At 57.1% G+C, this 23,644-nt stretch overlaps 1 protein-coding gene across 4 annotated transcripts in view; it reads right to left on the bottom strand.

Annotated features, from left to right (window-relative positions):
* Positions 1-19,141, bottom strand: part of UNC5A (unc-5 netrin receptor A) — a 70,184-nt gene extending 51,043 nt beyond the window's left edge. For 2 of the 4 annotated variants that reach the window (XM_016954306.3, XM_016954307.3), the window contains exon 1: positions 18,879-18,983. In XM_016954306.3, the coding sequence (XP_016809795.1) occupies positions 18,879-18,948 (70 nt within the window). In that variant the 5' untranslated portion in view covers positions 18,949-18,983. Of the gene's footprint in view, positions 1-18,878 lie in introns of all 4 variants that reach the window. The other 2 variants (XM_016954304.3, XM_016954305.3) reach the window with 2 other exon arrangements.
* Between the last annotated feature and the right edge of the window lie 4,503 nt (positions 19,142-23,644).

Genomic DNA, 23,644 nt, shown 5'->3' with positions numbered 1-23,644 from the left:
ATTGATCCATCCATCCATATATCTACTTGTCTATCTACCCATCCATCCACCTCCCACCCATCCACCCACCCATCCATCCACCTACTTTATCCATCCATCCATCCATCCATCTTTCATACATCCACCCATCCATCCAACCACCCATCCATCCACCCATCCACCCACTTTATCCATCCACCCACCCACCCAACCATCCACCCACCCACCCAACCATCCACCCATTTTATCCATCCATCCATCCATCCATCCATCCATCCATCCATTCATCTTTCATACATCCACCCATCCATCCACCCATCCACCCACTTTATCCATCCATCCATCCATCCATCCATCCATCCATCCATCTTTCAAACATCCATTCATCCATCCACCCATCCACCCACTTTATCCATCCATCCATCCATCCATCCAACCACCCATCCATCCACCCATCCATCCATCCATCCATCCATCCATCTTTCATACATCCACCCATCCATCCAACCATCCATCCATCCATCCATCCATCCATCCATCCATCCATCTTTCTTTCTTTTTTTTTTTTTGAGATGGAGTCTCGCTCTGTTGCCCGGGCTGGAGTGCAGCAGCGCGATCTCCGCTCACTGCAACGTCAGCCTCCCAGGTTCAGTTCAATTGATTCTCCTGCCTCAGCCTCCTGAGTGGCTGGAATTACAGGCGCACCGCCACACCTGGCTAATTTTTGTATTTTTAGTAGAGATGGGGTTTTACCATGTTGGTCAGGCTGGTCTCGAACTCTTGACCTTGTGGTCCGCCCACCTCGGCCTCCCAAAGTGCTGGAATTACAGGCATGAGCCACCGCGCCCAGCCCCCATCCATCTTTCACACATCCACCCATCCACCCATCCACCCAGCCATCCAATCACCCATCCATCCATCCATGAACGAGCAGTGAGCATGAGCAGGCCATAGTCCCTGCCCTCAAGAAGCGTGTGTTTTAACTGGGGGTGGTACAGAACATAAACAAGTAAGTAAGTCAAGAAAGTCATCTCCAATGTGTATATACGCCATGAAGAAGCTAAAGCAGAGAGTGACAGGCTGCTACTTGAGGTTGGAGGCCCAGGGGGAACCTCGCTGAGGAGGCGATATTTGAGTGAGGCCAAACAACCCAGGGAAGCCAGGGGAAGATGGGGGGGCTGAGGCTTCTGGGCCTCCGTGCCCTCAAGGGACTCTTGGGTCCCCTGATTCCTACTCCCTGGTCCTGCCACCTCCAGCCCCATGCCCAGGAAGTGCAGGGTGGGCACAGGTGGGTGTGGAGTGGTGACTCCCCACACTGATGCCATGAGTGACATCACACTCGGGGCTCCCTCACCCCCACTGCCCCCCAGGTCTGCAGCAAATCACCCTGATGCTTTAAAACAAATACCTCTTAATCACTAAAAATTGAAATGATTTCATGTGAAAATGTTAATGTATTCGGAATCACAGCCGCGCACTGCGTCTGACAAATTAGCACCCAGCCCGCCGCATTGTTTGTAGCCGCATTTATCCTGGTGACGAGACACACACACAAAACGGCAGCACAGAGGGGCAGAGAGGGCAGCTCCTGGCTGGGGGTGGGGGTGGAGGAGGGGGAAGGAGGACAAAAGGGGGCTTGCAGAGGGAAACAGGGTCCACAGGGTCCGAGAGGGCTGAGAGAGGCCCAGACCCGCTCTGACCCTACAGCTAGCTGCACCTCTGGGGGCTCCCAGCTGCTTGGTCTCCTCTCCGGTCCTCTGTTGCCAATCTTGAACCACGAGACCTACACCAGGCTAACCTGGCGGCCACACACAGATTCAGGCACCAGCAAAGCAGGAGCACCAAGACATGAGAAAAATGTTTGCAAGAATTTAACACTTCAAATATAAGAATCAGGACATGGAGAAACTGGAACCCTCGTTATTGCTAGTGAGAATGTAAAATGGTGCAGTTGTTAAGGAAAATAGTTTGGCAGTTCCTCAAGAAGTTTAACATAGTTACCGTATGACCCAGCAATTCCACTCCTAGGTGTATGCCCAACAGAACTGAAAACAGGTCTTTAAACAGATACTTGTACCCAAATGTTCAAAACAGCTTATTCAGTCGCCAAAAGGTAGAAACGACCCAAATGTCTACCAATGGGTGAATGGATAAACCAAATGTGGTCCATCCATACAATGAAATATTATTTAACCACAAAAAGGAATGAAGGCTGAGCATGGTGGCTCACGCCTGTAATCCCAGCACTTTGGGAGGCCGAGGTGGGTGGATTATTTGAGGTCAAGAGTTTGAGATCAGCCTGGCCAACATGGTGAAACCCCGTCCCTACTAAAAATACAAAAATTGGCTGGGCGTGGTGGTGCATGCCTGTAATCCCAGCTACTCGGGAGGCTGAGGCAGGAGAATCGCTTGAACCTGAGAGGCGGAGGTTGCAGTGAGCCAATATTGTGCCACTGCACTCCAGCCTGGGCGACAGGGTAAGGCTCTGTCTCAAAAAAAAAAAAAAAAAAAAAAAAAAAAGGAATGAAGCAGTGATGCATGCTTTCATGCTACAACACGGATGAACCTGGAGCACATTATGCTAAGCGAAAGAGGCCAGGCATAGAGGACCACAAATTACATGATTCCATTTACATGAAATATCATAATAGACAAGTCCGTAGAGACAGAAAGCAAGTTGCTGTTTGCCAGGGGCTGGGGCAAGGGGAGAATGGGGAGTGACTGCTTAATGGGGTCTCCTTTGTTCTGATGAAAATGTTTGGGCCGGGCGCGGTGGCTCACGCCTGTATTCCCAGCACTTTGGGAGGCCGAGATGGGCAGATCATGAGGTCAGGAGATAGAGACCATCCTGGCAAACACAGTGAAACCCTGTCTCTACCAAAAATACAAAAAATAGCTGGGCATGGTGGCGGGCGCCTGTAGTCCCAGCTACTCGGGAGGCTGAGGCAGGAGAATGGCGTGAACCCGGGAGGTGGAGCTTGCAGAGAGCCGAGATCGCGCCACTGCACTCTAGGCTGGGCAACAGAGCAAGACTCTGTCTCAAAAAAAAAAAAAAAAAAAAAAAGTTTGGAAACTAGATAGAAGTGATGGTCGCATAACATTGTGAATGTAGTCAATGCCAATGAACTGTGCACTTAAAATGGTTAATTTTATGTTATGTGAATTTCACCTTGATTAAAAAATGGCAAAGAAGAATTAAAAAAATGGAAAGAAAAATATATATGCATCAAAGTCCAACTCCATCGGTTGGACTAAGCTCATTTTACCAGTTACTGTTTGATCCTGGGGTTGCTGAGGCCTGTGAAGGGTGGAAGTAGCCTGCCTGGCCTGCTCCCTGCGCCCTCCCATGGCTTCTACCCTTGCCCCTGTCCCAGGCCTCAGGATCAGCTCCATGATAGCCCAGGCCCAGTCATTCTTCCCATTTCATAGATGGGGCAGAAGAGTGTATCTGGCCTGGGCTTGTGCTGTAGCAGCAGAGCAGGTCTGGGAGCCAGGCCCCCTCCGACCAGCTAACCCTAGCAAATGTGCCCTCAGCCCCTCCTGCTGTGCGTCTCTGGAAGCAGAGGTGGCTTCTATGCATGTATAAATGAACACAGACACAAGTCATCACACCTCTCCTCACCCAGCTCCACATTCTCTGTGACCAGACCAGAGGAGGCCCTTTGCTGCACCTGCAGCCTGCTCCTTCTGTCATTCAGGTCTCAGTTCAAGTGTCACCTCTTCCAGGACTGTCCTGTCTCACTGGCTACCCAGCATGCCCCTGCTTCCAGCTCCCACATGGTCACACGGCCCTCATGCTCATCTGCGGCACTTGACGCCGGGCCTGGCCCCAGCAGGTGCTCAATAAATGCTTTAATGGCTCAGGTGCCATCGTCACCTAGCTTTGTCCCTCAGCCCATCCCCTCTGCTTCTCTTAAAAGCTTTATGAGGCTCTGGACCTTCTGCCCATTTTGCTGCCATGGAGCTGGGGCTGGCACCTAGCTCTGCCATGGTAGCTGTGGGATGTGGGCACATCACTCACCTCTGAGCTACCCATCGAGAGCTTTCGTGCAAGTACATCGCCAGTGCTCAGCAAGTATGCTTGTCCTGCCCTCGCCCCCCTTTCCCAAGTTTCTCCCTGAAACCTTCACTGCATCCTGTGCCTTTTCTACCTGGTATCCTTCCATGCACTGCAAATTCCAAATGGCCTCTGTGTCCTGTCTGTCTACACCGTTCACACTGTCCCAGCTCACTCCTGCTGCTTCTGAGCACAGCGTCCTCCGGCTGCTCTCCCTGCCTCCTCCCAGCGTGTCCTCCAGGCCTCATCGGCGGGGCCTTCGCCAAAGCCTTCCTCAAGGCTGCCTCCCCTCCTGCTCAAAACCTTACACACACTCCTGGGCCCCCACTGCTCTCTCCCGGGCCCCCTTTTGGCTTCCTCAAAATTGTCCCCTGAATCCTCCTTTCCACCCCAGCCATGGCCATTCCCTAATCATCCTCTTAGAATGGGATTCGAGCTCATGCATGTCCGTGATCAGCTCCTTATGAAAGGGTCTCTCAACTCCACTTCCCACCCTTATTGCATCTGAAAGTGCCACTCCCAGTTTCCAATTATCTTTTAGATGTTTCCACCTGACTATCCTCCACCACTTCAAACTGAACAGGCGAAATCTAAGGCCCCAAATGCAGACTCCAAGAGCTGGGAGGGAGGGAAGGAGAGGGATGGCCCTGCCCATGGCCTCAGTACCTGACACCCACCAAGCACTGGGCACAGGGTGGGGAGACGCAGCCTTGGTGTGCATGGGAGCGGGGGTGAGTGGCAAAGAGAGGGCAGTGCGCAGGCACTGGGGGTGCATGGGGCAGGGGATACGGAGTGGTGAGAGTGCCTGGGACAGAGAGTACACAAGGCAGGGGGTACACAGGGTAGGGGTGTGCAGGGCAGGGCAGGCTGGTGCACAGGTGGTGGTGCTGCACAGGGCAGAGGGCAGAGGGCAGAGGGGGACACGGAGTGTGAGAGTGCCTGGGACAGAGGGTACACAAGGTAGGGGGTGCACAGAGAAGGGGGCACACAGGTGGTGGGGGTGCACAGGGCAGGGAGTGCACAGGCACTGGGGGTGCATGGGCATGGAGGCACCTAGCAGTGGGGGGTGCTCATCTGCCAAAGTGGCATCCAGGTTCCAGCCCCAGCCACCCAGGAAAATGGGCTCGCTGGGCCCAGCCCAGATCTTTTGCTTTTTCAAGAGAAGCCTGACATTTGGATTTTTATGTGAATTCTCTCTCTTTCTCTTTTTTTTTTTTTAGAATGTTCTATCTGCTGCGTGGGGGCTAAATGCCCTGCCTGCTGCCACCTTGCTACCTCTGGGTGGGCGCTTTGCTCACATCATCATTTCTCCTAAGATCCTCGGTCAGGCCCCTTTCAGGTGCAGGACACAGAAACCCAACTCACACGGGCGTTAAAGCGGGAAGTTCTTGGATCTAGGGCCAGGAAGGCTGTTAACAGCAGCTCACAGGACTGAGAAAAGCTGCAGGGACCAGAGCCTCAGGGCCTCGGGGCCACTGGGACAGCCTCCTCCTTCCGCTTGTCCCTGATCTCCCTGTGCGCTGGCCTCACCCGCCTCAGCCCCACGGCCGCTTTCCACACAAGGGGGAAATAGTCCTGGGCCAGTGTCGGAACCTGCATCGTTGCTGCCTCCAACCCGGGAGGCATCGGGGCCGCACCTCCGCCTCCAGGCGGGAGAAGCCCTGGCAAGGATCCTGACTGGCTCAACCCAGGCCATGTGGCCAGCCTGGCCCAATCATGTGCCCAGGATCTCCGGGACCATTCGCCAGCTGGGACAGGTGCTTTCCCCAGGGAGAGGCTGGGTTCTCATAACTGACAGTCCCACCAGGGCCCCATGGCAGGAGGTCGCCAAAGGAGGGTGGAGGTGCTGTGGCCTGAGAAAGTATTTCAGCAGTTAAAACAATGGGCGGCGGAGAAACTACCAACCCCCTCGAGATGGAGCCATCCGTCCAGAAAGCCCAGTTCTCAAAGGGTAAGAAACTTCTCAAGACCAAATAGGGTGGAGCTGAGAGGAGTCCAAGTCAGTATCCAGCCGTCCTTTCCCTTTTCCCACCGAGACTCACCGAGGCCACCTGCCCCTGTCCACGGTCTCCCTGACTGTCCCATAGAGCCCCCCTGTGGAGGCTCTCATCGCGCCCAGACCTCCGAGCCTCTGCTTGCTGGGAGGGTCTCCCTCAGCCTCCCTGTGTCTCTCCCTGCTGGTACCGACCTACCCCGTAGGGCTTCACAGAACCAAGTAAATCCACCTTTCCCGGATGGCTTTCAGTGCCCTAAAGGAAACAGGATGGCTCCAGCACCACCAGGACCTGTTGGACGTCTCTCCTGGGCCACAGCTGGCTTTAAGTCTGCCCTTCGCCCCCAGTGCCTGCCTGACCCGGAAACGCTGTTCCCCTCCCTTGGCTTCACGTGCCCAGAGCCAGTTTCTGTTGCTTGTGACCCAGGCGCCCTGTCCACACTCTGCACATAGCCTGGCAGGGTGGAGCTCCCTGGGCGGAGCCTCTTGATCTTTCAGCTTCTCCCCCAACCCAGCTCCCCATCTATTTTCTGTTTCTGACATCACTTCCCCAGGCTCCAGAGCTCTGAATCATGTTTGCCTCCTCCCCCTCCCTCGCCCCCCCACATGCAGCATCCAGATGCAACATCTCCCCCTTTGCAGCGTCTCCCACATCCATCTCTCTTACTCCATCCCCGCTGTCTGCCCGCCATCAGGGAGGGACGCCTCGTCATTTCTTGCCTGGATGACCACGGCAGCCTCCCGGCTGGTCTCCTTGCCTCCAGCCTCTCCCTGCTCCCATCCATCCTCCATGGGCTGCCAGATTAATCTTCCTTAAACACTGCTCACTGCCTGTCACTCCCCAGCTCAGAGATGTGGTCACAGCCCTGTCGCTTGCTGGCACCCCACAGGCACCGTCTGCTCCAGCGGGGCTGCACGCCTCCCGGCTGCCCTGTACACAGGCTGCCACTGGGATTGCCTGTCCACTCCTTCTCCTCCCCTCATTGTCTGGCCAAATCCCACCACATGCCAAGGTCCCAGCCTGAGTCCCTCTCCTGTTCTGGCCTCAGGGTTCCCAGAACTCTGGGGCAGAGGCAGGGGGTGCCCAGGGACCAGCTCTGAAGTCACAGGTTGGCCTGAGGCCAGCAGGTGGGCTGTCCTTGTTGGGCCTGTCTGGGCTCTCAAATGTGGCTGTGGCCTCTGCCACCTCTCTGCTCCGCATGTCCTGGAGACACACCCGGGCTCTCAGGTGTCAGGAGTCCTACTCAGCCAAGTCACTCTGGTGACTCACCCTTCACCACGCCAACCTTCCTTCTCAGGCCCCCTCATGAATGCTCATTATCCAAGAATGAACACCTTCCCAAGATTCCAGGCCTGCAGGCCCTGCCCTTGACGCCCACTGCTGCTAGTTTCATCAACTGAAGATCCTGCTCAGATTCCAGGCCTGCAGGCCCTGCCCTTGATACCTGCTGCTGCCAGTTTTATCAACCGCAGATCCTGCTCCGCACACCCCTCCACACAAATACTTCCAGGGCGTGTCACACAGGGGGGCCAAAAGTGAGCATCCCCCACCCGGCGGGCCACACAGCTCGCACCTGCAGAGCATTTACTGTGAGCCGGCATCAGGCTGCGTGCACCACACGGAATGACTCGTTTAATCCTTGCAGCCCTATGAGGTAGGAACCTTTCATTGTCTGCATTTTCCAGGTGAGCAAACTGAGGCACAGAGAGCTTAAATAACCTGCCCAAGTTCACCCAGTTCAGGATTCTAATCCACATCAGAGCCCTGGCCCTTAAGCACAGTCCTCCCAGGTCCTAGCTGACTCTCTACCTTTCGACCTACTAGAGTCTAAAGTCCAGGAGGGAAGCTGTCCCTTCCAGCCTGGGAAGTCAATTAGTCCTGCAGGGGAAGGCCTAACCAGAGTCTGGTGTCCAGGAGGTAAGCTGGCCCTCTCAGCCTGGGAAGTCAATAGGTCCTGCAGGGGAAGGCCTGAGATGCCTTTGTCCACTCCCTGCCTGCGGTCACTTCAGAGGGGGCTGGGAGTGACCTTGGTCAGGAGCAGTGGTGTATGCAGCCAGCTTGTCCTGGCTCAGGACAGCCAATCACTACAATTTCTAGAATTTTTAAGCCAGTTGACATCACATTGGTAACTTGATATAGGCGGTGGTGGGAGTATTTACACTATGGAAATTGGCAAATTAGTTCCCCAGCCTGCCTGAAGAGCCAACTGTTAACCATTCGACAGGACACCACACTGTTGTAGGGGGAGGCAGAATGCTGACCACTCTCAAGGTGTCCTGGCATTTGGGTGGTGGACTTCAGGAATTCACACCAAAGACGGGCCTCCAGTGGAGCCAGGGGTCTGAAAGGAAAGAGGTCTTGAGAAGACCAAGCGGGTCTCAAAAATGGACCTCTGGTTGTGTGATCCTAAAGGAACTGGAGAAAGAAGGTCCCTAGAAAAGTGCCAGGGCAACTACAAGATATCCAGGTAGGCAGGCTCAGACTCTGACCAGACATGCCCAACATAGAAAGATGGCCCGAAACCAAGGACAAGCCACAGGTGAGAGGCATGGATGGAGGAACCACGCTCGGAAGCAGAGCACAGGTGCAGCGGCGTGAGGCTTGTGGGCAACGCCAGAGAAACACAGGGCAGGGGCGGGGCTTGGAGGAAGGAGCCCAGAAGAGCTGAGCCCTGCTGCTGACATCTGAGAAAGTGGCATGCCGGTGGCTGTGGGGCAGGAGCTGTAGTCTAGTCATCATAAGGAAGAAAGTTTGGTTTGGTGAATGTATCACTTAGGGTTCTTTGAAGGCAGCAAGAAAAAAACAATTCTCACAAATTTAGGAAAGAAGAAGCACTGGCGGAAGACTGGGTTGTTGAGAGAAGGAACAGAAGCTTAAAGAGCAGGCTCTGCAGCTGGAAAAGAAACAGGTCAAGAGAAATACTTACCTAGCTCACCTGGGCCCTGCTGCTGGGATGAAGGGCCCCCCAAAATACCCCACTAAGACTGGAATGAAAGCTGGACCAGATACAAAACCTAACAAACATCCACTGGAGGTGCCACAGCCCAATGAGCCTTATGCAAACTCCAGGCACGGTTCTAGAAGAGCTTCTCAATCAGCTGCAGATGACCAAAGGAAGGAGGGACCGTGAGAGGCCTGCTGGGATCCCCATGGACCAGTCACGCCAGACCAGCTTCCCTTATTATGGGGTTACTGTCCCACGGTAGATTAAGGATGGACTAGAAACATGGCGTGTCTGGATTCCAGCCAGGCACCTGATAAAATATCTTAGATGGCCAAATGCAGATATATGAGCAGATGACAGCACAATGAAGGGCAGGCAAAACCTGCTGAATGGCCAGCCTTGTTTTCTATTTTTTTCTTTCTTTCTTTTCTTTTCTTTTTTTTTTTTTTTTGAGACGGAGTCTCACTCTCTCACCCAGGCTGGAGTACAGTGGCGCAATCTTGGCTCACTGCAAGCTCCACCTCCCAGGTTCATGCCATTCTCCTGCCTCAGCCTCCCGAGTAGCTGGGACTACAGGTGCCCGCCACCACGCCTGGCTAATTTTTTGTATTTTTAGTAGAGACGTGGTTTCACCATGTTAGCCAGGATGGTCTCGATTTCCTGACCTCGTGATCCGCCCGCCTCGGCCTCCCAAAGTGCTGGGATTATAGGCGTGAGCCACCGCGCCCGGCCTGGCCAGCTGTGTTTTCTAATGCTGCCAATAAAATAGTGTTGATCCAGATCCCGCTTTACTTCTGAGCCACAGGCTGTGCCTGGTGCTATTCAGCATGCTTATTTAATACCTGGCAAAATGTGCTGATGACATCTGAGGATGATTGTGCCCACCCTTCTTGGTGGACAAGAAGCTGAGAGGAGTAGCAAATAGCCTGGGTAACAACAGGACAATGGCCTTGGTGGCTCCGGCCCAACCTAATCTGCATAATCCTACCCCTGTCTATGGTGATTGGCTCACACAACTGGGCAGGGCACTGGAGGTGGACCAATGATGGAAGACTTGGACATTTGTTGGGTGGTGGAGGGCAGAGATGTGCTCTTCTCCCCTATCCCGTGCGGAGCCTGGGCCTGGACCTGTAAGGATGTAGTCCCGGAAGCTCCTGGCAGCCACCTTGGGATAGAGGGAAGAGGCTGTTGGAGAGTGGTGCCAAATCCCCAAGAGCAGAGATGAGGGAAGGATCTTGGCCATACTGTTCTCCCTGGATACAACCATGCCTGAAGCCACAGCCACCCCTGAGTTCAGTTCCATGTGCCATTATGGTCTCCTTCTTCTTCTTTTTTCTTTTTTTTCCTTAAGCCAGTGTGAGTTGGGTTCTAATATTTGCAACAGATACACTTAGTGTCCTATGTCACTTCAAGCTGGGGCATTGTGGCACAGTGTGGTGAGCTCCCAGGGCTGAGGAGGCTGTGACAATTGGGCCACCACCCACAGACAGGTAACAAAGATGTGGGGGGTTGGGATTCGGGCTTGGAGCAATGCTCATGAGGAGCAGCTGAGAGGGCTGGGGAGGGCTGGCCAGGAAAGGGGCAGGTGTGGCCAGGTGGGAGCCCTGTCTTAACTAACTGAAAGGGGCTCCCCCAACCTGTGCGGCCCCAGAAGGAAGGGCCCAGAACCATTTGGGGAGCTTACTGGGAAAGAGTCCCCCTCATTATAAGAAAGTGGTTTTGAACAGTCCCAGTCGCCTGAAGAAGTGTGGCCCGGGCAAGTCCCTTTGGCTTAAAGCTCAGGGCGACGGGTGAGGAAAGCCAACACCACAAGAGGAAGTTAATAATCAACGTCTGGTGGCCTGGACAGCCATTCTCAGGCTGGAAGCACACTAGGTGGGGTCAGGAGGCAGCATGGGGATGGGGAATGGGCTTCAGGCTGTGAGGGAGTTCACTTGAGGCCACACAGAGAATCAGGGTCTCTGGACTTTCTCCCATCAAGTCCATAGGATACCAGAGAGGCCCTGGCAGTAAATAGCCACATAGGAGAGCCCACAAGGTGGGTGTGGTGTGTGGTGGGGGAGATCGGGCAGAGCAGTAGCTGCCCAATAAGGTCCCAGCTCTGCCACTTCCTGCGGTGTGACCTCCCCTGATATGTGTCCTCATCTGACGCATGGGGCTAACCTCACCCACCTGTAGGTTGTCCTGAGGTTTTGATCAGATGATGTAGGCGGAGCCCAGATTACTACCATCACCAAGTTAATAAAGAATAAAAAACGTAACAGTCTACAGCCCCCAGGGGCTCCTCCTCTTCCCGCCACAGGGTCTCTCCTCTTAGCAGAAGGAGAATGAATTTGGGTGTCAGGGGCTGGAGTGGGGCCCCAGCCTGCAGAGGACAGCCAGGACCTGGGGCAAGTCGGTGCTCGGCCTCATCTGTAAAACGGGAATGGCGACACCGGTGCATCGGAAGCCCCGGCCTGCAGGAGGTGCTCGGGTTATGGGGACGTTCCCCTCCCTTTCGCAGCGAGGTCAGCCCGGGGTCTTCGGAAGCCCCAGGCACAAGATCGCCTGAGAAGCCCTGCGCCCACCCACTTCTCAGGGGGCCCGGGAAGGGCGGGCAGGGGCAGGGGCTGCAGCTGGGCTACAGCACGGAGGCGGGGCGGAGGCGGCCGCGCGGCGGTGCCCGGAGGCTGGACGCCCGCTCCCGGGGCGGCAGCCGAGCGCTCAGCCAGGAACTTGTTAACAGGCCCCGAACAAAGAGCCGCTAATCCGGCGGGCGGCCGCGGGCGGGCTGGCGGGCGGAGGCATCCCGCCCCTTCCCGGCTTGGCCGCCGGAGTTTGCAGCGCGTTAATTACCCCGCGCCCGGCTGCCCCGCGGCACCCACCCCCGGCCTGGACGTCCCCGGGCGCGAGCCTCCCGCAGCCCCGCCCGACGGGCGCCGCGGCGAATGGCGAAGCCCCTCGGCCCCGGCTGCCGTGGGCTCGGGCACCCGCGCTCCACGGCAGCTCACGTGCCCCGCAGATCCGCCGGCCTAAGGGCCCTCGCGTACCAAGCTACCTAGACAGCGGGGCGGGGACTGGCGAAGCCAGAGACACGCGCTGAGGAGGGGCTGCTACCCGCCAGTGACGGGCACATTTGTTTGGGCGGGGGGGTGGGGTGGGTGGGGAGGGGCGGGGTGGGGGGCGGTGCTGGAAAGATGCAGAGCTGGGAAAAACCACTGGCCCCTCGGCTCCACTGGGTCCCTGCCCCGATTAGGAGGGGTAGAGTCTAATTCAGGGAGTACTCCCGTAGACCCCCACAGCCTCTCCAGTGGACCTGCTGGCCTGGGGCACGGGAGTTCCACCTGCCGCCCTGGCTGGGGACACGTAGGGCCGAGGTGGGATGCAGGGTCCGGACCTCCCTCCCCAAGGCGCTTCAGGTGCTGTCAATCTAGACAGACTTCCCCGGCCTTCCCCCCACCCCCTCCCCATCTCAGCTACATATTTGCCTGGAGCTCAAGGTGACCCTGAGCCTTCCAGACGGACACAGCTCTGATATCCCAGTGTGGGAGAGGCCCGGCTCTGGGGGCCCCACCAGTCAGGGTGACGGCTGGCCCTTGGCGCTCCCACCACAGCACAGAAGCAGGGGCCTCATGGCCCCTCCCCCATCAAAATGCTACCTAAAACTTCCCCTTCCCCAGTTACTCTGGGGCTGAGCAGCTGCCAGAGCTCTGTGTGGCTCCCCCTCTCCCACTTCAAACAGGGCTGGGAGGGCCAGTCAAGGACCACCTGCCCTTGCATGACAAGAAACAGAAAGGAAGCCAGGCCTGTCCCCAGCCCAGAATGGGAAGCTCACCTCAGGCCTTTTCCCTCCCTCCTGGTTCCCCAGTCGCACCGTCTTCCACAAAGACAGCCAAGGACTCCCCCACTTCCCGAAGGAGAGGACTGAACAGTGCCCTCTGCCATGGCATCATCATTGCTAACGTGTATTGAGTGCCCACTATGTGCCAGCACTGACACACTTCAGCCCGTCTAATCTGCACAAAATCCTAGGAGGTGGGTTCTTTTTGAGTCAGTTGTACAGACAAGGAAACTGAAGCCATGCAGGGAGGAGCTGGATGTAGGGCCAGGAGGCGTGCACTCTTGGGGGCTGGCCCTACCTTTGTGCCTAGGCACCTGCCTGGCCTCACCCTAGTACTGGTCCAAACCCAGCCACAGAGCTTGCCAACTCACCCATTTCACTACCTCCTCCATGTGCCTGGGGTTCTGGGCCCCTGGGGTCTGAAGCTGCCTGTCGCACCTGACATCAGTGCCCAGGAAGGGGGTGGGCCTTGGGCACTGGGACCCTGACCTTCTGGGCGCCCTGAGAAGGCCTGTTTCTGACATAGGAGATATTTGCCAGCAGAAGTGGGCCCTCAATTCCTGGCCTAGGGGTTGGGACTCAGTCCCCAGTTCTGCCTCCCAACCACTTTTGGCTCTGCCCCAGCAGCCACCTGGCTCTCCAGCGATGCAGGCAGCCCCTGCCAGGGCATCTGATGTCTGTGGCAGGTGCTGGGCAGGTGTGAGCAGTTCCTGGGGGAGCCTGCTGCTGAGTGCGGAGTCCACCCCAGGCTCCAATATAGGCATCATTGGGTATACTACACCCTTTAGTATACAGAGAGGCAAACAGCCCAGAGAGGTTAAATGATTTGTCTAAAAGATCACACAGCAATCAAATAGCAGAGAGAGGACTAGAATTTCGTTCTGCTCAGGGCTCCTGCCCCACTCTGTGCCATGTCCTGAGAGTCAGAGATGATCATCAACACACAGTTGCACGAAAAGCTGAGCCCAAATCTTCATCTTCAGAACCTCCAAACAACTGCCCCTTGTGCATTGGAAGCAATGATGTCTGAATCAGGCCCAAGTCCCTGCAGTGGGTGGTGTATGTGTCGATGGCGGGGGAGGGGGGATGCTTCTTCCAACCAGAAGGGGCCACTGCCTGGGCCTGGGTCAGTGGGAAATGAAGCAGCTCACACTGAGATGCATTTTTCTCCTGTGTCTGGGCTCGGGCCCTGATGCGGCTTAAGTCCCCACCTCTGTCCTAACTCATGCCATCCCCCCACAAATGCGAAGGAACACAGAGGAAGGAGACAGACAAGCTATGGCACCTACTAGGTGTCGGGGTTCACCCTGAGTGCCCTCTCCACATTGCCCATCAATCTGTTACTATAACCCCAGAAAGCAAGCATGACCCATTCTATCAATGTGGAAACAGGCTGGGGACTGCAAGTTGCTTGTCCAAGGACACGAGGCTTGGGTTGGAAGTTGACCCTGACTGCCTCCAAAGCTTAGCCTGTCCTTTCTGCTTCACCTGGCAAGAATACGGGGTGAGACTCCCCAGAAGGCAGGAGGACCCTTCAACGCCACTCCCACAGGAGCAGACAAGGAACAAAGGGGTGGGCTGGTGGAACTGATTGCAGGAAGCTGAGCTCCTGTCTGAGCGTGGTTGGGCCCTGGGGCTCAGCCTCAGGAACCAGGAGTCCCACCCCACGTAGGAGCTGTGCAGAGCAGCCCACGTCTTGACGTGACTCTGTGAATGACACCATTTGCTCAAGAAAACATTCACTCTGGGAAAATCCATGCCAGGGTGGGGATGGGGGTTCCTACTCAACAGACATGGGCATACAACTTGCGTGAGTGGCCCACAAGCATGCACCAATGTGAGCTGGTTTGCTGTCCATACACGTGGCTGGGGCACAGCATCCTCCACCCCAGGATGGGGCCTAGTTTTCCTGGTCCCCACCCTGGACAGGAGGCCGTTTCCAGCCTCCCTGGAGCATGGCAGTCCGTGTTCAGGGACAGGGATGGGATGGTTGCTGAGAGGGGCAGAGCAAACATCTCTCCCTGTCCCCAGCAATAGCAGCCCTCCCTGCCTGCAAAGAGAGCCCAAACTCAAAATGGAGAAATGAAGAGAAACAGCACCTGGCTGGCAGTGACTCAGAGCAAGTTGGGGCAGAGAACAGGGTCACCGCGCCATAAACAATGGCAATACCTGAGGGAGGCACTGGAGGAGAAGGAGGAGGCTCAGGTCAGAGGCTTCTGGCAGCTTCCCCAGGGCTGAGGACTCAATACCTCAGTCTTTCCTTAGCCCACCCAAAGCACATCAGTATGCCAGGACCCCTTTGCAGGGGAGGAGGTGGGAGGCCTTTGGGAGGGGCTGGACTCAAGCTGCGGGTTTCACAGTGCAGGGATTGGCAGCAGCAAAGGGGTGTGTCCCAGGTCTGGACAGAGCCAACGTTGGGGTGTTGGGTGGGGAGCATGCTGGCGGGGTCAGTGGCACCAGGCTTTGCAAGGCAAAGGAGCTACAGTCTGGAAGCCGGAGCTTGCCTGGGGGTGCCCACCCCACCAGCAGTCAGAGCCAGGGAGGGCACCCGACCTCCAGATAGACCAGGCCAGAGCTGATGTGGGGCGATGACGAGGGAGGAAGGTATTTTCCTAAGGGCCCAAGGGGGCTCAAGGTTTGGATTGACCTGCAGGCACTGGGAGTCACCGAAAGCTTTCTAGCAGATTTCCAGCCTGGATGCCAGGGGATGCCTTAGTCTGAGTGGAGGAGGCCCGAGGGGGATGGGTGGTGGTGGCTGCTGCAGTGGTCCAGGTGAGGGAGAAAGGAGTGGAGGAAGACAAAGAAGTCGAGAGACATGAGCAATGCCACAAGTAGGCCTGAGCTGGAGGACTTGGTGACATATTAGATGTGAAGCATGAGAGAGAAGGGAGAAGCAAGGGAGACGCTAAGGCTTCCAGCCCCAGGCTGGGAGAATAGGAGGAGGGGACGGCAGGGCCCTTGGGAGGAGGGGGCATTGGGAGAGGGGTGGCCTAGAACAGGAGGCCCCGCATGCATATGCGTGGACACACAGGTTCCCAAGTGGCAGCTAGGCCCAGCACTAGAGCAGGGGAGCCCCACCCCAAGCTCAGGGCAGGCTCCTGCCTTCTGAAGCCTCAGAGCTCCAGCCTGTGGGTCTGGGCCCAGAGCAGCACTAGGCAGGAAGAAGGGTCGTGAAGACAGGGGCTCTCTGGCCCTTGGCTGAGGCCAAAGTTGGCTGCTCCTGGGAACCAGGGCCGTGACTTCTGGTGTGGGCTTGGTACCTGGATCAATGCCTATCCCTGGTTCCTGAGAGAAGCCCCCCCTCCCAACACAGGCAAGTGGGGAGCAGGCAGGCAGCAAGAGGACCAGCTCTCCCCTGGGGGGACCTAGGGGCCCCAAAGCCCAGGCCACCCCACCTGCAAGGCAGGGCGAGCAGGAACAGGGTATCTCCTAGCCCTGGAGGATTAAGACTCCCTCAGCCAGCTGCATTCTCCCAAGTGTGGGGGTGGACAGACGAGTCCTAGGTCAGCCCTAAGTATGGGGATGGGGTCTGAGAAGGAGGAGCCAGGCTAGATGGTTGGGGTCAGGTTGGGCAATGCGGCAATGCCAGAGCATGGCACCCCTCAGCCCCATCTTCAAGGGAGCCAGCTCCCAAGTCCCTCCTGCTCAAGACTGCAGAGGTCTGGGTGACAGGGAGACCACAGGGGCAGGGTGGGGGTTTGCATGCCAGCTGCGTGTGACGGGGTTTGAGAGGGAAAATCCTGTGAGACAGATGGGTGCTTGCGTGCGCGGGCACAGAGAGGGCCTGCAGGTGCGAGTGTGCTGAAGGGACAGGCTTTTGTGTGATGTCCAGCAACAGAGGGTGGGCGCGTGGCCTGGGGAGCAAGCGGCTGCAGTCGGTCGCGCTGGCCCCCGGCGCCCCCTGCTGCCCGCTGGCCATCCCTCCCTCAGCGGCTCACAGACACATTTTTCACCGGAGGCTGTTGCAACGGAGGCAAAAGGCAGCGCGGGAGGAGCCCGGGTCACGGCAGGGCCAGCCTGCCTGGGCGTCCACATGTGCCCAGTGCCTGTGGGGCACAGGGGGAAGGGAGTCCCAAAGAAGTAGGGCCAGCCCCTCCCCACCCCATGGCCTTCAGCAGCTCCTCCCGCAGGCCCAGGGGCAGAGTTGATGCCTTGGGGCAGGCTCTGCGTCAGCCCCTGCGGCGCCTGTGCCCACCTCCCGACTCCCTGGGCAACCTTGGGCCAGGCCTCAACAGATGCCCTGCCAACCAGGGATGCAGTTTCCCCACCCCACAGCCTCCTGAGGAGTCCCTGTGGCAACCCCCCGCTCCAGGCTGCAGCACCCTGCTTCACCGGTACCTGTGCCCCCTTATCTGTACACGCTCACCTGTGCAACTGCACACAGCCGTCACACACGTGCGGCATGCTGGTCATCACACACGTTCATCAGGGCACACACATGCCAATGCTGCACACACCATGCCAACCCCCCTGGTTACCCGGGCACACATGTCAACCCGCAGCCTTCACACGTGCTCACGTGGGCGACATGCAGCTATGACCACACAGCCCTCAAAAGCATCAACTCAGAAAACATTTCCAGGGTACCTACTGGGTGTCGGGCAACACCCCACCTGTGTGTGGGGCACTAATACCCCCACCTCATCATGGACAACAGTGCAACCTGCACCCGGGTGCTCATCTGTGGAGCTGCACACACACCCCTAACACACACATGTGGGGGACACGGACACACACCCAACAGCAGTTCAGCCTCTCAGCTTGGTCAGGATTAGAAGGAGAGGCCCTGGGGAAGAAGAGGGGTGCTGATGGAGAAGGGAGATAGAAGGGGTGGGATGGAGTAGAGAGGGGTACTGAGGAGGCAGGATGGGGCGGGCGGTCAGGCAGTGGTGGGTGCAGGATGCGCTGCGCAGAGACACCCTTTAAGGAAACAGCCATCGGCCTCAATCATCAGGCTGGCCCCTGAGCTCCCACTCATTGATCTCTGATCAATCTGGTTTGGCAGCTCAGAAACCCCAATGCTCCCTTCCAACACCCCTGTTATAAGCAGCGGCCTGGCCAGGCTGGGGAGTAACCGCCCAGGTTCTAGGGGCAGCAAGAATCGAGAATTGCCAGGGTAAGCCTCAAGCCCCCTTGACCACACAAATGGCACCCACCCCCCACCACCACAGACACATACGCTCAACTCAGCTAAGTGCATGGGGGGCAGAGATCAGGAGGCCCCCACAGCTCAGCCTAGGTGAAGGCTCAGGGACAGCAGACAAAGGATGCAGGGGAACTTCCTCCCCCCAAGCCCCCTCCCAAGGGAATGAGGTGGGCTGAGGGCTGAGTTAGCAGTGGGTTAGGGTGACCAATGGGGCATGCAGGGGCCAAGAAAGGCTATGGAGTTTAAGGAAGAAGGGGAAACTGGCGGACCAACCACACACAACTCTGGCCCCCCGCACCAGGGAGGCCAGGAGCCACAGCCCCGGCCACCGGGACCGCGGCGCTTTGACTGTGCTGGCTGCAAGGACTGGGGGCTGGTGTATGCGCCTCCACGCCTGAGTGTGTGCGTGTGAGAGCGTGTGTGGCGGGGACAGAGGAGGACACTGTGTTCTGGACGTGGGCAGAGGCCAGGTGCCAAGCTGGGAGATTGTGAGTGGCTGTTTAGGGCAGATGCTACCGGGAAGAGGTATCTTAAACGCTCCCCGCACCCCCCATTTCCTGGGCACTGGGATAGGCTCAAAACCCTCTAATCTTCGAATCCTCAAAGTCAGGCTCCCTGGGGTTGATCCAGACCCCCAGCCCTGCTCCGGGCCCAGGCAACCAGCAAACTTCCCCCACCCGGAGGCGTGGGGTGTCTACACTCGCCAGCCCCGCGGGCTGACAGCTGCTCCTGGACTTGGCAGAACCCAGGCTTCCGGGAGAGCGCGCGGGGAAGCTGCGCAGCAGCAAGAAGAGCCCCCCGCGTCCCGCCTCGCAAAGTTTGGCCTCGGGGGGCTCCCAGCCGGGTCTGGCAGCGCTGGTCAGGGACCCCCAGAGCAGCGAGCGTTCGCGCGCACGGTCCCCCGCAAGCCTCCCCAGAGCGCGCGCGGCGTGACTCACCCGAGCCGCGGAGCCAAGCGGCGAGGACTATGCCCAGGAGCGCTGGCCACAGGCCGGGCCGGACGGCCATGGCCGCGGGCGGGCAGGCGGGCGGGCCGGGCGCGGGGCCCCGCGGGCGGGAGGGCGGCTTTAGCGCCTCAGCCCGGAGCCCCAGCTCGGGGCGCCCCCGGGGCCCATGCCAGCGGACTGCGCTGCCTCCGGGCGGCCGGCTGCCGGGCGCACGCGGCGCGTGGCTCCCTTGGGCACGGGAGCGCAGCAATGCAGCCGGGGCGGAGCGCAGCGCCAGCCGCGCCGCGCACCGAGCCAGCCGCGCCGCGGAGCCCGCAGCCGGAGAGCGGGCCGGTGGGCGCCGCAAAACCCGGACTGGAGCGACGGAGCGGGGCGGCGGCTGGGAGGGGCGGGGGAAGGAAGGAGGGGCCGGGCCGCCCCGCGCGGCGCGCGCGGGCCACCCCCAGCACCGGGAATCCCTCTGGGCGATGCCTGAGGCTCCCCCAGGGAGGGGCTTGGGGTGGTGGGGGTGGAGGCCTCCCACCGCCCCGCGGGGTCTCCAGGGACAGGGGCAGGAGTCTGAAACCCGGAGTGGATCGGTGCTCCGGATCCGGGCTCTCGCGGGCCCGCCAGTCTGCGCACAGGTGGCCCGGGAGGGGCCCGGGGCTGCGGCGACCCCGGCGCGGCGCTAGCCTGCGGAGAGCCGCCCAGGGCAGGGGTGCCCCGGGCAGGTTCCGCTGCAGTCCTCTTCCCCGCCCTTTCCTCGCGGCCGCGCTCCGGGGCCGTCCGGGCGCCGCGGTACGCTGCCAGCCCGCGGCTTGGTTAGGGGGCTGCGGGAGAGCGCCGGGGCCCTGGCCCGCGCGCAGAGGTGCCCTGCCCACCAGAGCTGGCAGGCCAGACTCGGGGACACCCGCAGTCCCAGCCTCGCAGGCTGGTGGATTCCAGGGGCGCGCCTCACACCATGACCCAAGGTTTCCCTAACCCCTCGGCGCCGTTCGCCGAAGGAAAACAACCTTCAGGCGCAGCGCACCCGACTGGGCGCGCGGTGTTTGAGCCCCGAGAGCGCACGGCGCCCGCGACGTGGGTGTAAAGGAACGAGCTGGGCTTTGGCAGCTAGGGAGACTGGGGGTAGGGTCTAGGCGACTTCACCTTCCAGCTCTGTGACCTTGGTCAAGTCACGTCGTCTCCTGGAGCCTCCAGCAGTGACCGCTGCTGGAGTCTCCTGTGCCCCACCCCCATTCCCTAATCGGGTTAAAATAAACAGAGGGCTGCCTTGAAGGAGAAAGGAAATGACAGCCGCGTGCGGTGTGCCTGGGGGGAGTGATCGGAAAAAGAGAGGGTCCTAGTCTGGGTCGGGAGGGGAATGAGCAGGGTGAGGGCAGGGTCGCAAACTCAAACGCCTACGGGGCCGGTCGATAATATAAATTGGCGCTGCAGGCTAGGCGATGTAAGGGATGGTCTTGCTTCCACAAAGAGATATGAGCTCTCCTATATTTCTTGAGACACGAGGCCCTCTCTCGGTCTGTCTTTTGTTTCCCACTTTTGATAGAGAAGGGTTATGAAAAATGTTTTGCTTTCCTCTTAAGTCTGCTATAAAAAACACCAGCTAAAGCTCCAGAGGCAACCATACAGACGCTGGGCTCCATCGCCAGGGAGGCAAAGGGCAGTGCTGGGGACAGGCGCAAGGATCCCATCTCAAGGGGCAGCTGCCTTTTCTGCTCCAGGTGCTGGTTGTCGGGGGAGGGGACCGGGGCACAGTATAGCCGCATCTTCCAAATTTTCAACAGAAGCCGTCGTATGTGAAATATTCTGATTTAAAATTTTTAACTAGTAAAAAATAATTTTTTAGACTTCATGTGAGCCCAGAAGTGTTCACCACCTTCTGGTTTGGGAACTTTGCTTTCGGGGCAGTTTGAATGTACACGGTGTCAGGGCCTGATCAACTCACATGTCTCGTGTGTGTGTGTGTGTGTGTGTGTGTGTGTGTGTGTAGGAGCAGTGTGTGCCCAGGCTGCTCCTGTTGGCACCATAACACCCCTCTTCAGCCTCTGCAGGAAAGAGGTGGGTGGGAGAGGTGAGTCAGTGGCAGGATCTGCCCTTGGGGCCCACGGTGTAGGGAGATGATCAGGAACTGGGGATTGGGCACTGGAGGCTGGTGGTTGAGGATGAAGGAAGAAGATTGAGGACTGGGGTATAAGATGACATTATAATAGTGTATGCTCTGTCTAAAGGGATGGCCGGGTGTGGTGGGTCACACCGTAATCCCAGCACTTTGGGAGGCTGAGGTGGGTGGATCACTTGAGGTCAGGGGTTTGAGACCAGCCTGGCCAACATGGCGAAACACCATCTCTACTAAAAATACACACACACACACACACACACATACATACACACACACAGCCAGATGTGGTGGTGGGCACCTGTAATCCCAGATACTCAGGAGGCTGAGCCAGGGAGAATTGCTTTAACCTGGGAGGCAGACGTTGCAGTGAGCCAAGATCATGCCACTGCACTCCAGCCTGGGCGACAAAGCAAGACTCTATCTCAAAAAAAAAAAAAGTATGCTGGACACCACTATGTCCTTGCATACATTTATAATTTGGCTTGATCCTCACATGCAGTCCTGTTAAAGAAACATTGTTATTCCCATTATGCAGATGCAGTAGCTGAGGCATAGGGAGAGGAAGTGCCTGATTGCTCAGGGCCAACCTTATTCAATAGACTGCAGGGGTAGCTAAGATGCATCCTTGGGAGGTTTGATTTCAACGTCCATGTCCTCATCTTTTCTCCTGCTACAGTTTCTACTCTGGGATTTGAATTTGGGAAATGAGGTTTGAGATACAGGAAAGGAAGGGTCTTTTCTGCTCAGTTGGCTGCTTTGTTCACTTCTCTTCTTGCCCCTCTCTCTTCAGCCAGAATGCAATGGTCTATGTAAGAGTCAGGATAGATTAGGGGATGTCGTAACAAATAGTCCCCAAATCTCAGTGACTTAAATCAACACAGGTTTGTTTCTCATTTGTCCATCATGGGTCTATGACTCCAGGTCACCCTCACTTGAGGACCCAGCCTGACAGCAGCCATTCCAGAGGTGCACCCACCAGCCATCAATCGCTCAGCCCAGACACAATGGATCATGTCTGGTCACAATCCACTGGCCAGAACTGGCCCCACAGTCCCACCCAAGAGGGCCAGGAAGTATAATCCCACCTCGTGCCTGGAAGGCAGAGCTGAAATATGTGGAGAGTAGCATGAGTGCCTGCACAGCCTGTGGTCCCAGCAGAATCTGGCCCCTGCCTTCCTCTTCAACTCTGCCTAGGCCCTGGCCATAAGGCCCCTCAACCCCTCACTTTGTTTCTCCAGCATCCAAGCTCATCCCACCTCCAGGCCTTCCCATTTGCCTTTCTTCCTAGAATACTCTGTCCCCAGATCTTCACGTGGCTGGTTCCTTTTAGTCACCCAGGCCTCAGCTGAACTGTTCCCTTCCAAGTGATGCTCAGAGTCATGTCAGGAGAAGGAGGAGGAGTGCCCTTGCAGAGAGGGGGAGTAGGTGTCTCACTGGAACTCTTCTTAAGAATCCAGGGTGAAGGGCTGCCAGGAAAGGGTTTGTCTCAGACCCTAAGGTAGGATGGCCAGATGGGAAGAGGACTCCTGAGAGCTCCAGCCTCCTTTGCTTCTGTTACTCAGGCAAATTTTTCTTCAGAAGATGAAGTCTTGGTCTATCCTGAATTTTCAGGGCAAACAGTTCTACTTCAGATGCTGGCATGGCAGCAGGGCTCTGGGCCCCTGTCTCGCCACCCAGACACCCTGTAGGTGTTCCGTGGTGAGGCTGCTTCCTGAAGGCATCTCCTGAAGGGGTTGGCAGGTGTCCTGCCATCATGGCCTGATGCACAAGAGGAGTCCTAATCAGCTGTTGGTCAGTGATATCGCACTGCTAATATCCCCTGGACCTGGGGAGCTCGGACCCTGTGCTGAGGCCATCATTGACTTGGACATGCATCGAAGTTCCTATGAGTTGCTTGGAGTATAAATTTCCATGTCCTGCCTATCCTAATTTTGATCCAGGATGTCTGGGGAGGGGTCTAGGAATCTGCTTTTACTGTGCCCTGTAATACCTACAAGATGTTTCTGCTGCTGCCAATGGTCTGAAGACGGATCACACTTTGATGGACATTGTCCTAGGTCTTTGCCTAGGTACTATCAACAACTGGGTGTTCCTCACCTACCCTTTAGGTTGCTGGTTTTCTGCAATTAAATGCAGACACTTAAATTCATCCCAATTATTTTCCATCATATTACATCTAATCCCTCTTTCCCATATGGAGCCCTCTCAGGATGTGGGTGCTGTCAGGGAGGGTATTTGCTATTTTCTTCTGCTTCTGTCATTCCCAGATGACATTAGGAAGTCACATATACTTTCAACCAAGTCCTAACTAAACAGGTTGCTGCAGGCAGGACCAAGGACAGGGTCCAGAGGCTCCCAACTCGAGATCAACTTGCATATTGCACTAGGGCAGTAAACCAGCTGCTCCTTTGTCCACTCAGGAAGCCTCTGACCACACCATCATTCAGCTCACATCTCACTGCTGCACCCACAAAAATAAGTGGAAAGACTTAGCAGAGCCCTAGAATCATGAGCTTCCAGGTTTGCTCCAATCTACCAGACAAATAACCCAATTGATCAGGAAATTAGTTCAGCAAGCAGGACATGCTCTTGGAGACCCTTAAGCAAGACATTGGATTTTCTCTCTCTCTTTCTTTCTCTCTTTCTTTCTTTCTTT

This window comes from Pan troglodytes, chromosome 4, assembly GCF_028858775.2.
Source record: "Pan troglodytes isolate AG18354 chromosome 4, NHGRI_mPanTro3-v2.0_pri, whole genome shotgun sequence".
Taxonomy (NCBI): Eukaryota; Metazoa; Chordata; class Mammalia; order Primates; family Hominidae; genus Pan; species Pan troglodytes.
Note: the sequence above shows the minus strand (reverse complement) of the source record. Positions and strands in the feature narration are given on the sequence as shown.